This window comes from Heterocephalus glaber, unplaced genomic scaffold (assembly GCF_053883595.1).
Source record: "Heterocephalus glaber isolate CG9 unplaced genomic scaffold, H.glaber_assembly_v1.0 deba00001600, whole genome shotgun sequence".
NCBI classification, from domain to species: Eukaryota; Metazoa; Chordata; class Mammalia; order Rodentia; family Bathyergidae; genus Heterocephalus; species Heterocephalus glaber.
The window spans coordinates 33233877-33247514 of record NW_028258372.1 but is presented as its reverse complement, the minus strand read 5'-3'; the positions used below and the strand labels follow the sequence as shown (position 1 = coordinate 33247514).

Below are 13638 nucleotides of genomic sequence, written 5' to 3'. Positions count from 1 at the left end.
GCATCAGGCAACTGGAAATCCAGTCACAGTGGCTGGATTTCTAAATATTTAGGATTAAAAGCTTGGTCCCTAGCCCCTATGGAACTAAATTTTTATACATTAATCAGGCATGAATGAATCTACAATACTCTGAATTGAATGAATGAATCTACAATGCTCTTCAGTAACAAGCAGTTCTCATATTTTGACAAAATATCACTAATCTCCTTGATGGAAAGCTGCTTTTCTCATCGATTAATTAGTAAAAACTATGATATTGATAGAACTATGGGTAACAGAAGTGGCTTTGTGTGAACTTTCTGAGTAAATCCAAAATGAGCCAAACTGGTGGTGAAATGGAATGCTTGCTGCACCTGGAGTTGATACAACACCCGTCATGTTGTTTATTCTGAAGTATTTTAAATTAATTTACAGATATCGTAGGAGTCATTCATTTAGCATGGATGAAGGTTGCAAATAAAACTAGAAGAGTTCCAGAGTCTAAAGTCTTGCTTTTTAATCCAGGCGATCTGAATGTGTCCATACTACTCCATCACATTGCCAGGCAAAGCAGTTGAAATAACAAAATGAGATGAATTCTGAATGTACTCAGAGCAGTACCTGATGCATCACAAGCAAATGATAACTGGAAGCCAGTGCTTGTTAAATGAATATGTCCTAACACATAGAGGTCTAAAAAGGATATATGTCAGCTGATATGATAACTACTTTATAAATCAGATTATTATTAAGGCAAGATGCTAGATGCAATATTCTTTTTAGTTTGCTTGTCTATTTGAAGGGGAAAAGTATTACATTTTCTAATTTATTTGACATCTGTTTGTATTAGGCAGGTAAGCATTGCTGCATGTTTTTACTTTCTATGAGGGAGGCTGCATTTCTCTGTAGCGTTTATGAAAGACCATGGAGCTACATTGGCCCATGCCATTGTAAACTGATTACATTGCTATTCTATTTTGATGTGGGGCATTTTGACTTTAAATATTTAGCTTTCAAAACTACTAATATGTTTATTAGAAAAATATTCAATCTCTATGGTTTTGTTATATCCCAGGAGACAAGAATGGAGTGCAACTCAAGTGTAATATGATAGTAGAAATGCTCTGATTCACTATTAATTTATGCAACTCATGTGGCTGGCTTTGCCAGGTTAGCATAAAGTTACATTTCTTATTCAGAAAATTACATTGATGAGTTGAGCTCCTACTTCCTAGTTCACTTGATAGATCTCTTAGCAGTTTATCAAAGGACCCTTCAAGGTTACTAAGTCCAAAGGGGACCAACCTAGAGAATCTTATTAATTTACCTGAAGTGTTTTTGTTGAGGAGGAGGATTCTGGGGTGAGAGGAGAGTTGAAGGCATGAGGAGAATTCTTTCCTATCTATAATTTAAGCATTTATTTATTTATTTATTTATTTATTTATTTGTGTGTGTGTGTGTGTGTGTGGTACAGAGGATCAAATTCAGGACCATGCTTGCCAGGCAGGTGCGGCACCACTGAGCTACATCCTGGGCCCTTAAGCATGCTTTTGTAATTGAAAACTGAACTGTATAATTTAATTTGTCTTCATTATTTTAAGGAGGAAAAATAATCTTCCCTTCATCCTTAAAAATTCTCAGCTAGGGCCAATATAATAGATGGACAAAATAGACTGACAAGATTCAAAAGACAGATTAACAAGAGAAAAAAATAAACCAAGTTTATTAGCATGTATGTCGCTCATGTAACATTTAGTAATACTTGGGAAAGAGTAACACAAGAAATAGCTTAGAACCCTGACTTATGGAGCATCTTCAGCAAAGAAAAATACCATTTTAGAGGACAAAACAAAGCAGAAGACTGTGTGTTTCTAGGGTTGATAGCATGGAGAAAGGCAAATATTTGAGAAACTAATGGCAGATAACTGGTTTGTTGTGTAAATCCATCTGATGCAGTCACCAAGTCAAGAAGACTCTAAAGTGCACCTTTGGTTTTGAACTTTAGCCTCCCCTGGCAGAGAAAATAGGAGGGACATGTTTGTAACTTATGTCCTGGTCTTAGGCAAAGTAAAAAAGAATAGAGGGCATTTCTTGTATCTGCTTTTTCTCAATTGCATTGATCTCAAAATAGTCCTTAAAGTGGAATATTTTGGGATGGCATATTCTGTCCCCTGTCAATCACTGTAACAATCAAGCATTTGCTGTTTAGATCTGGCATGATTTTTTGAGAGAGTAAGGCCATTCTTCCTGAGAATTTACCAGGAACAGCTGCATTTTCTTCAAAAGCCTAGAATACAACTCCCAAATCTTCAGATAGACCATGAATGATCTTGCAGCATGTGCTGGGTTGGTGGGACCACAAGGAGGCTCCAAACCATCATGATTTATGGCGCAATGAGCTCCTTGATTCTAGAAGAGCTTGGTTCTAGGCTTTGTATGGATCGCTTGCCCTGATTTGTTTCTCTTCTCACCGCAAGTTTTCCTTTTCAGTTTCCTAATATTTTGTTAGGGCAGCAAACTTTATTGGGGACAACTTCTACCCTAAAGGTTCCAGATGAATGGAAGAACAAGCATGCCACTCTTTTATTCAGAGCAGATTCTTGAATCCTAACCACTTCTTCTTTGGAGAGACAATTTGTGAATATCACAGGCCTTGAAGGGAAGTCTTTGTCTAGTTGGATCCTTTATAAATTTGTCTTCCTTGTGCCTGGGGGCTTTCATTTACATATCTAAGAAGAAATGTTGAAGTGGGTCTTCCCAGAACAAAGACCTACTAGAAAGTGAAAATCTGATTTCAAAATGAAAAGTTTTTGTTTTCAAATTTAAATTTTCTTTGTCAAAATTTTATCTAAGAAGGCATTTATTACATTTAGAAAACATTTCTCATTTTTATACACAAATATTATCTAAACTAAATTTAAATAGACATATCAAAATGGACTTTGAATTAAAAACAACTACTTTAGAATGGCCATGTAGATTTATCCATCAAAATGCACTACTTTGGGAATGTTCGGTGTCTTAGTGACTTTTCTCATTGCCGGAACAAAATACCTGACACCCAGTGTTAGAGGAAAGGTTTATTTTAGCTCGCAATTGTAGAGGTTTTAGTCCATAGTTGGCTGGCTCCCTCTTGGCAGAGGACAAACAGTCCATGGTGTAGCAGGCAGGAAACCTACATTGTGAGGAGTGAGCCTACATTACCTTTTTATCCCATCCAGAGTACAAGCCTATCGGTTGGTGCCACCCACTCTCAGGATGGGTCTAGCCATTATTCACACCCAGAACTGTACTAAAATAATCAGTGGATTAATTTAGTTACCCCACACCTTTAATCTATATTCACACAACCTAGCTCCAGCCACTCTCTGAAAAACCCAACCTAAGACCACATGATGATTCGGGGGCGGGGACATCTAGATACAACCCATAACACTTTGACATTCCTGTGGGATCTCTTTATTCTTATTTCACTGAGAAAGAAAGCAATATGGAGAGAAATTCAGTGGTTTCCCTTTTACCCATGTAGAAAAAAGTAGCAGATTCAGGACTAAAATCTGTGTGTCAAATGGAAGGGGAGATGAGAAAACTTTCTCTAGGAGTTGAGAAGGAAAAGGTTTTTCTGGAGAGTACAAAAAATAATGTTTGGTGCAGAATAGGTAAGAAATTAAATTATTGGTAAATCTATCTGGTAAAAGTTCAAGAGTGATTTATTTCACAAGTTTCTTTGGGTTGTTTGTTTCAGTAGGATTATTTGTTTTCTTCATTTTTGCTTTTGTTTTCTAAAATTTAGCTGACTGCCTTGTAAGATAATGAATACTGTCAGTGATGAAACAAATAAATCCTGGATCTTTCATCTGAAATACAGCTATTCCTGCATTAGATAAATAGCAGGAAAGGATAACTTCTATGGCTATCTGCAGTTCTGATTTATTGATGTAGTGCACCTGTGCCCCAGATTTATTGAGCACCTAGTAAGTGCTGAGACTATTCAGCACACTATGATTACAGTAATAAATAGACATGGTTTATGACCTTAGGATGTTACAAGTCTTGTTGGGATGGTATTAAGCAAGTTATTCAAGATTTAACTAGAGAATTATAGGTATGATAATTACTTAAAAATGTAGAACATTATAGAACTAGACATGATGGATATTTGGTGTAGTCCAGTGGCTTAGAAAATACTTTACTGAGATATTCATATTCTTTCATTTGCAAAATGAATAGAGGCTATGTGGGAAAAAAGATTCCAGATGGGGAGTACACAATGCTCTGTAGTACTAGGAATGGGGACTTCTTAAGGACTTGGATCACAACAAGGGCAAGACTGGTGTGACACGAAGTTGAAGTGGTATTCATTAGCCAGAGTATGGATGGCTTTGGAAAGTATGTAAATGAGTTGATTTTTATTTTAAGAATAACAGGAAATAATTAAAGCTTAGAGAAGTTTAGGTATCATGTAGAGAATGGTTTGGAGAAAATGGTTTTTGCATTCCCACACAAGTACAAAACTAGTATCTTCTAGGGGACACCAAGGTTGCCTACCAGCATATCTAAATCCTGTCAGACCATGGCTGTAGCAGTCCCTAGTACTTGGATGGACAAACACAGGGACGTGAATCTTAGGCCACCCCTATTTGACCGAGCACTAACCAGGTACTCTGGGCCCTCTTCTCAAAGACAAGGACAAACTCGTCCTTGAAATAAGTTTACACTTTTAAATCCTTGAGTCTACATAGGTAGGGTCTTTCCAATTCCAGAGATATCCCTAAGGCATCTCTTCTCTAATCCTGGTGCAAAGTACTTGGTTCCTTTTCAATGGTGACAACCTCTTTAGCAACTTCATACTCCTTGGCTGTAACTTTGAATGTTTGTTTGTTTGTTTTTCTGAAAAACTGCAAGTGTTTCAAATATTTCCACTCTACTTTTTGCTTGTAATTCTCACTGTAAGTCTCACTGTAAGTCTCACTGTGAATCTGGATAAAAGCAGCTATTAATGCCACTGCCTGAATATTGTGCTGCCTTAAAATTTCTTTCCTTTGCCAAATAATCTTATCGCCTTTAAACTGACCCTCACATAAAGTTTCAGACATGTAGAAGTACACAAGCTCTTTCCATAAAATAACATGAATGGGCTGTAATCCAGTTCCCAATGAAGACCTTATCTCCATCTGAACCCCATCAGCATAGTCTTTACTGTCTGCCTTTCTATCAGCATTCTTGTTTGTGAGCCCCTACAAAGATTGTCCTTAAATTCTGCTTCCAGCATTTCAAGTTTTCCCTAGCCTGCTTCTCCATACAATTCCAAATTCCTCCTGTAGACCTAATCAAAAACTTTTGTACTACATCACTAGGGATAGTGACAACAATGACTCCACTTCTCCTAACAAATTTTTTGGGTTAGTGTTAATCTGCTATGACAAAATACCTGAAAGAAACAAATTAAGGTAGGAAAGATTTATTTTTGGCTCATGGCTTCAGAGATTTCAGTCCATGGTCATTTGGCCCCTTCCCTTTGGGCCAGTAATGTGCAGGACATCATGGAGGGGGGAAGCAAAGAGAAAGGAGGAGGGACCAGGGCCCCATATTCCCTCCTGGGCACTCCTCCAACGACTTCTCTTCTTTCCTCCAGGGCCCATCTCTTAAAAGTCCTACATTCCCAGTGACCTATCAGCTAGGGAGCAAGCCTTCAACACAAGCTTTTGGGGACATAAAAGATACAAACCATAAAAACATATTTTTATCTTATATTGTTCAGCATAACTGAATGTGTCAAAAATATCTATTATATAAATTAATGCAGGCAGAGAAATATTCCATAGGAATTTCACACATCTCCATGGCTACATTTAACATCATAGAGTCAGGACAGCATATAATTGATGAAAAGTTTTAAGTGGAACAAACTGTTGTTTTAAATTATGAGTAAAATATTGCTTTATGATTTTAGTACCTAGGGAAAAGAGATGTCATTTTACTTACAAACTGTTCTACATTTCAGGAAATATTATTTCTCAGAAATATGTTTCAGTGTATTTTGCAAATATATCACAAAATATATTAGAAAACCAAATTTGCAATTATAAAATATCAAAATTGAATACATCCATTGTTTTATAGATATAAAGAGCATTGTAACACAATACTTCATATCTGTTGCTTAGTTGGAAATTTTCACTAGGTGGCAGGCTTAGCTAATGCATTCAATTTCTGAGTTTAAAATAGCACCAATGATGTAAGTTTATTTAGGAAGACCAGAAATAGTAGACATATTACATAAATTTTTGTTTTCCTACCTAATTTCAACTGTAGGAGTCACTCACATAAAATAACTGGGCCATACAATTTTCCTTTTCATTCACTCTTATTAAAAGTCCAAATTGTATGACTACATATATGTGTATATTTCTAATATATATGTGTTAGAAATGAAATATAAACAAAAGAATTCAGGCAATCACAAATTTATTCAAAATGAGAATAATGCTGCCTATAGGAAAGATAAAGGCCATACTTCTGAGGAAAACAACAACGTTTCAAACAATGAAATAAACTGTCAATAATTTGTAGTTATATTTGCCTAATAAATTTGTTTTCTGGCCTTATATCTCCTTAATGTTCCAGTGAGCTCTCCATTCACTTTCACATAATGTTATTTAATCTATGAGGATTCTTTCTGCCATAATTTATCATAAATAAAAAATATATACAGCTTTATTCTTAATGAATTTTCATGGTTTCCTCTGTTAGTTCATAGAGTATTTTAAGGACAAAATTTTGACTTTATAGGTCTTTTTATCTCTTGGATAAATGTATAATAGTAAATTTTGATAATTTTTTAATTAAATTCGATTTTAAGTATTGTCCTCAATAATGCAAATACCAGTGATGAAGTTATGACCTAGCAGCCACTATTTAAGGGTAGTTGGAGTAGTATAATATATATTTTTTACAATAAAGTTGATTTTTAATATATGAAACCTTGACATAGGGTTAGATATTCTTAATGATTTGTTATTTTATAGGGATTTATTTGAGATTCATGTCTAATGATCTGCCTGCCTCTTCATTATAATAGGAGAAGCTTTCAGACCTGAGTCCTGTGTTGTGGGCCAGGCTCTGCTTCCTACAATCATATTGCCTTGAATACATTATTTCCTCTCTTTATGCCTCAATTTCCTCATCTGTAAACTAATATTTATAGGTAAACTGTAGAATAGTTTTCTCTGACTTGAAGACATAATGTAGCTTACTTCATTTTCGACACAGTTGGAAACTATCCAGAACTGGAGTCAGACAAGCAGAGACCAAATATCAGGCAGGAGGATGTGACTTTGATGAGTGACAATAGTGTGTTTTAAATCCACCCTCAAGCACTGTGTTTAGGAGCCATGCAGACAGTTGCTAGACTTCTTCGTCTTATCTGAGCTCATGGCCTGGCGCAGATTAGCTCAAGTCTAAAAGTACAGTAAAGATGGAGTAAAGTCTGGGCCACATACCTGCACCTTCTGCATGGGAAGGAAGTTACAGTTGGAAACTGGAAACCAGGAGATTTCTACCTGATGTTGTGAAGATTAAATGAGTTAAAACATAGACAGTGTTTAGAATATTGCTTTATTCATTTTACACATTATCATTTTATGAACTTTTTAAACTTTCCAAAAAATAAAAAAGGGAAAAGACAAAGAGGAGAAATGTGGGTCCATTAATTTTCCTTTTCAAAGTACAAAGAATAGGGCAAAATAAAGGTAGGAGACTTTCTATTTACAGATCCATTTTGATATTATTGTCTATCTTTTTTAGTTTCTATTGTCACAGATTGAGTATTGTTTGTGATAACACTTATTATGGTCAATGTCATTAGTGATATTTCTTTTTTAAAAATATTTTTTAAATAACTGTTTTTGAAACTCTAAGATGATATTATCTTTGGCATTGCTGACCAAAAAGTCAAGTGATTTTTTTTTCCCCAACAGGCCACTAAATTTTTTAAGAGTTTCAGAAACAAACAAACAAACAAACTTTAATGCGTAGAATTTACTATCAATGATGACTTTTGAATGAAAAGAGTGAAAGTGTGTCGTGTGGAATATATACAAGACAATGTTTCTCCATGTACTTATCCAACTAAACTGCAAAATACTCTTCATCAAGATTTTGTGTACTGACACACGTATTCCCAAAAGCATAAAAAAGAATTGAGAAATTGTGTATGTTTTTAAAGATTAATTAATTAAACAGATAGCTTGCAGTACTAGGCACTGAGAGGAAACTGGACCCTTCTAGATGTCACTGCTTACGAAGAGAGCTCAGGAATGGATAAAATCCATAAGAGAACAGGGCAAGAAGTAGAGTAGTAAGTAACATAAATCAAACACCAAGAGAGAGGGATTTTTCCTTGATTTGTAAAAGATTTTAAATTTTTATCTTGACTGGATTTGAGAAGAAATTTAAATAATGACTGGGATTTTAAAATAGAAAAATTGAAGAGGAAAGTAAACAGAAAAAGAATTCATTATAGCCAGAGAAATGGAAAGAAGTGGAGAAAAGAGAAATGCTGCCACAACTTAACAGTCCCTATTGTGTGTCATTGTAGTAAATGTTTCAAAACTCCTATTTCTAAGTTTCATATCACCCTTCCTTTAAAGAATCTAACATTTAGGGTTTTCTTAAGCAACTCAAAGTCACAGAATTATTGAAAATAGTAATCATTTGCACAAATAAAATTACTGTATTTTCAAAATTAAAAACCAACAAAAAATTATATTCTGATTGTTGTTTTGCTGATATTATTCTAGTTATCCTTCTTACAATTCATCTAAATGAAGAAATACAATAGCATTTGTACTTAAGATTAAACCACTAGACACTGGTTATTTTTCTTTCTTTTATAAAGAATATATTTTATACAACACCTGATGAGATCATAGTTCTCAAAGACCTTGATGAAGTTGAAGTGTTAGTTCATTTAGATATTCAAGAGAGCATAGAAGTTTCACCTAAATCTTTGAAAGCAAGAGTTCTTTCTTCTGCCTTAACTGGACTGATGACTAAAGAACTGTGCAAACAGCCCTGAAAGGGAGGTAATCAGGGATGGCTGGGCCACATGCTGGGGACGGAACCCTCCAGGCTGCTGATGGGTAGGCCCACTCTGCCTGGCAGGAGGGAGCTGTGCTGGCAGTTCATCCATCAGCGTGAGGGAACTGGACCCGAGGAGAGGTAAAACCTCATCTGCAGCACCAAGGCTCTGAGCAGGGATCTCAGGGCTGGGTGGAATGGGGAGGGTAGGAAGGGAAAGGGGAAGGAAAAAGGAATGAAGATGTGTTATGTATGTGTGCCAACTCCACACAAGGGATGTAGACATATGTACTACATACATGTACTCATAAACTAAAAGCATTAAAGAAGAAGGAGAAGAAGCACATTCCTTGAAAAGACAGCAAATCAAGTCTGTAGGTGCTGGGAGCCAGGGCACCTTCACTACTGGAATTACCATAAAATGAGAGCAACACAAGTTGATGTGTTTTTGAATCACAAATAAGTTTATATTTTTTATGTTTTCTGTCAGTGCTAATACCTCAGTTCAAAGGATCAGTTCAACCCAATGAGGAGACTTAAGTGGTCATAATGTAGTTTAACATATTTTAAAGACATGTTCAATGTCTTTAGCCCAGTATCCCTGGAAGTAACTGCTACATAGAATCACAAAACATGAGCCATGGAAGCTGTCAGTGGCGCATAGCTATGAGGTAAAGATCAGACCATCAACAGCAGCAAAAATAGATATTTTTGGTATTACTTTGCGCTTTTCCTGTGGGTGAAACAAATTTTGTGTGTTTGTGTATGTGCACACATGTGCATATATTTGGCAAGGTAGCCAAGTAGGAAGAAAGCTAGTGTGATATGAGATGTGAAATTTGTCAGCATCTCTTTCTAACACCACTAGTAAGGCTTTAGCCTTGCTACCAATTCATTACAGTGAAATTTTATTAAGATTAAGATAATTCTTTTTCAAAGTTCACTGCATCAAAATTTGATGTTTAAGAATTGTGCACTGAAAGAATAGGAGGGATATCAAACAGCTTATGTAATGGGCAAAAACTCATCATTTGTAATATTTTAGCCAATCAATATACTTGATTTAGAAATTTTGTTTTAGTGTCACATAGAAAGTAATCTTGAAATGTCTAAAATTGGCTTTAGAAGTTTTTCTTTTATGCAATTTTATAATTATATGAGAAATTGTTTGATAAAAGCCAAATTATTGAATTTGTGTTTCTTACTGTGGTAAAATGTTGGTCAAAATATTCTTTGGAAAATAGTGTTTCATTTTTTTATGCTACACGGAACATTTTATCTGGCACTACCGCCTGCTATTGTGATCGGTATATTTTCAAGCCTAAGGCTAACAATCACTCACTTATAAATATATTGTTACAAAACATACCATATTGGACTGTTAATGTAATGCAAAATTTTCTTCTTGTAATGTAGGTTGTTTTCCAGTCTCAGTATTATCACAGAGCTTACTCACCCAGCAAACATGAGATTCATGCAATTTAGAGCCAAAGACTGTTACTCACTTGCTCTTTCAAAACTGGAAAAGGTAAGACCCATGTTAAGAAAGTTTGATTTAACCATTTTGGTTCAAAGAATAACTCTGGAAATATCTATATGTGGAAAGAAATGCCTTAGATAGGAGAACTAAAGCCATGCTTCAATTCCTATTTGGGGGGTAAAATCCTAATTGACAATTTTTAAAACAATGGATTGATAAATTTTAACCATTTATATTACAAGTAAATGTGGTGGAGATAATTTGTTCTATCTTTTATAAGTTGCAAATATAATTTATCAAAGAATTAAGTTCAACAGAAATATGTACTTATAATGTCAGTTACACTGATCATATTACAAATGATTTGCTATATTGTGAGAACTATATTTATATATGGATTTCAGTTTCCAAAAACGTTTAATATTTTAGAAATATGATAGGCTCTGTTGAAAGCTGGTTTAGCAAATGTCACCAATGAGATTGGAGACAAAATCAAATTTATTTCTTACCTAGGTAAGGGGTTCTCCCACCTCTAGAAAATTTTGGTAATGTTTGAGAAGGGGAACAAAATCAAAATATATTGAGGATGGGCCAGGGATTTAGCCTAGTGGTGCCATGCCTGCCTTGCAAGCACAAGGTCCTAAATTTGATCCCTGGCACCAAAACACAAACAAACAAACAAACAAACAAACAAAAACATATGTGTAGGATTAGAAGGATATTTCAAAGCAGAGGTTTTATCAGTATAGAGAGATCAGTATGCTGCCGAAGACAGGGCAGTTGCAAGCCACATCTGGTGGACAGAAGGTTTGGTTTCCATTCTCAATGTCTAGGCTGAGAGTGAAGTACATGGTTTTTGTACTCAGCTTTTACATGATCCTAGTATACTGGGAGAAGTAAATGCAAAAATAAAGATACATATATCTAAAAATGTGAAATCTATGTTGTCTTTATTGTTTATAACAAAACAGATAGAAGAAATGATGTTCATATTTTTTGATTAGTTCTTGGTTTCACTTAATTTAATTTTTGATTCTCTATTGTTACTGCACCAAAAGCTCAGTCTGCTCATTGCTTGGTAAAAGTCAATTAGTCCAGAAATAAGATGGTGGTAGAGAAAGAACTTTAGTATAATAAACTAGCTGATTGGAAGATGGCAAACTATCAACCCAAAGGGCAAACTTCCCAGGAATCTGATTTATGGTGGTTTTTATGAGATAGATGATTTATGCGGACGTGTGCCTTCACACAGGAGTAGGTTTGTGGCCAAATGATGCACTTCGAATCATAATAGCCTAGCCATACCTACATGTTGCAGCTCCTGACATGTTACATCAGGGACAGCCTGGAAAGGGCATGAAACCCTCTTGCTAATCTCAGGGTAGTGAAAAGAAACAGAGGTCACCTGATTATTATCAAAGACAAAGCGAAGTTAAATGAAAAGTTGAGCGTGAGATCTGGTCACAGTGCCATTCCAGCTGCTGTCCTAATGTCTAGGAGGGGTATCGTGTAAATAAGGCTGTTTCTACAATCCTTTCTATTGATTCCCATTTCAAAGCTGGTCATACACACTGTTAATCCAGCTTTAATACATTCTTTGATGAGCTTAGGGAAATCACAGTTATGCCCTGATTCCTGACCTGAAAACTGAGTTTGAGACAGATTGACTAATTTTTTCAAGATTATGGCTATTAAGCCAATACAGTATGGGAAACTTAAGGTCAACAGTGTTCAACATAGACAACTTCCATTGTGCCACATTGTTTAAACAACATAGAAGGGCTAAAAAGCCAGGCTCAATTGATGTAGCTTGCATAGGTAAGTGCAATATTGGGAATCCAGTGGACTAGGTGCTGACATGATGTAATCAGACATCCATGACACATGAGGTGGTATCGCTTAGTGACGAAAAACCCAGGCTTTGAAGTCAGATTGGTAAAATTCACTACTTTTGAGGAGTGGAACCTGGATAAATTATTCATAGGTTCAAAACCTTGAGATTCTTATCTGGAAGACAGTGGTAGGAGCTGAATAATAATGTCACTGTGAAGATTAAACCACATCATGTATCCAATTTTAGTATATGTGGTGCCAAAGTGAGCACACAAAATCTATAAAAATAGCCCACTATTTGACATATGCTTCATACTCAAAGAAATGATATTAAAAGCATAAATTATATTTGCTGACACAAGGTTGTTTTTGTAGCAAGATCTTAATTTTGGAAGATATTTTCAGTATTTGTGAGTGCATAATTGTGTGTTTATCATATTAGGGAAAAAGAACAAAATTAGGTTTTGATCTTTGGGGTAAATTAATTGAAAAGAAAGATTATTGCCAACTTGGAGATCCTCTCCACAAATGGGAAAACAGCTTTTTTGAGTATTAAACAATATTGTCTTAGGCAATCCATTAAGTACATTGCAAAGACAGAATAAATTATAATACATTTATAATCAATTGTGTGCATATTGCATATATGTCATATATACTAGTCAATTATGTACACCTCTTTAGCTAAAGGAAAGACAAAACTTTTCTATCTTTGCAACAAACAAGAGGGTATGATATTGAGCAAGGGGTCTCTGCCTGACACAGAAACAAACACTGTGACACAAGTTTTTGCAAAAAGAAAGACATTTCTTGTGGAGTTGACCAGCAAGGAGGTCAGGAGCAGAAATTTCAGGTCTGCCTCTGTAATAACTGGATATAGGGGGGATTCATAGGAAGCAGGAGGGGAGAAGCTGTTTGTTGATTTGATGGCAAGAAGGGAGAGTTTTAGGATTCTTTTGAGCTGAGCTCACTTAGAGGGTCATCTCTTCTCTTAATGAGTAACATGTTCCTTTTCCAGAGAGGTTTTATGTTCCGTGTGGGAGATTTTGAGTTTGTGATGGCAAATGGTTGACCTGAAAAGCTGGCTACTTTTGTGCACATGTATTCTCTCTTTGTTTTTTTTTTTAAGTTCTTTTATTGGTACATTTTAGGTATACAATTTGTTTACATTTATCATTGGGTGTTTGTACCTGTACATGATACATCTTGGTTCTTATTTTTTCCCCATTACCTGTGTGCCCTTCACCCCCTCCACCCTTCCCTAT

General features: G+C 35.5%; 1 protein-coding gene across 8 annotated transcripts in view; it reads left to right on the top strand.

The window, feature by feature from the left end:
• Kcnt2 (potassium sodium-activated channel subfamily T member 2) overlaps nt 1–13638 on the top strand; it is a 394041-nt gene that overhangs the window by 305795 nt on the left and 74608 nt on the right. For all 8 annotated transcript variants that reach the window (XM_087193836.1, XM_087193839.1, XM_087193837.1 and 5 more), the window contains one exon: nt 10477–10588. In XM_087193836.1, the coding sequence (XP_087049962.1) occupies nt 10477–10588 (112 nt within the window). The remainder of the gene's footprint in view (nt 1–10476; nt 10589–13638) is intronic.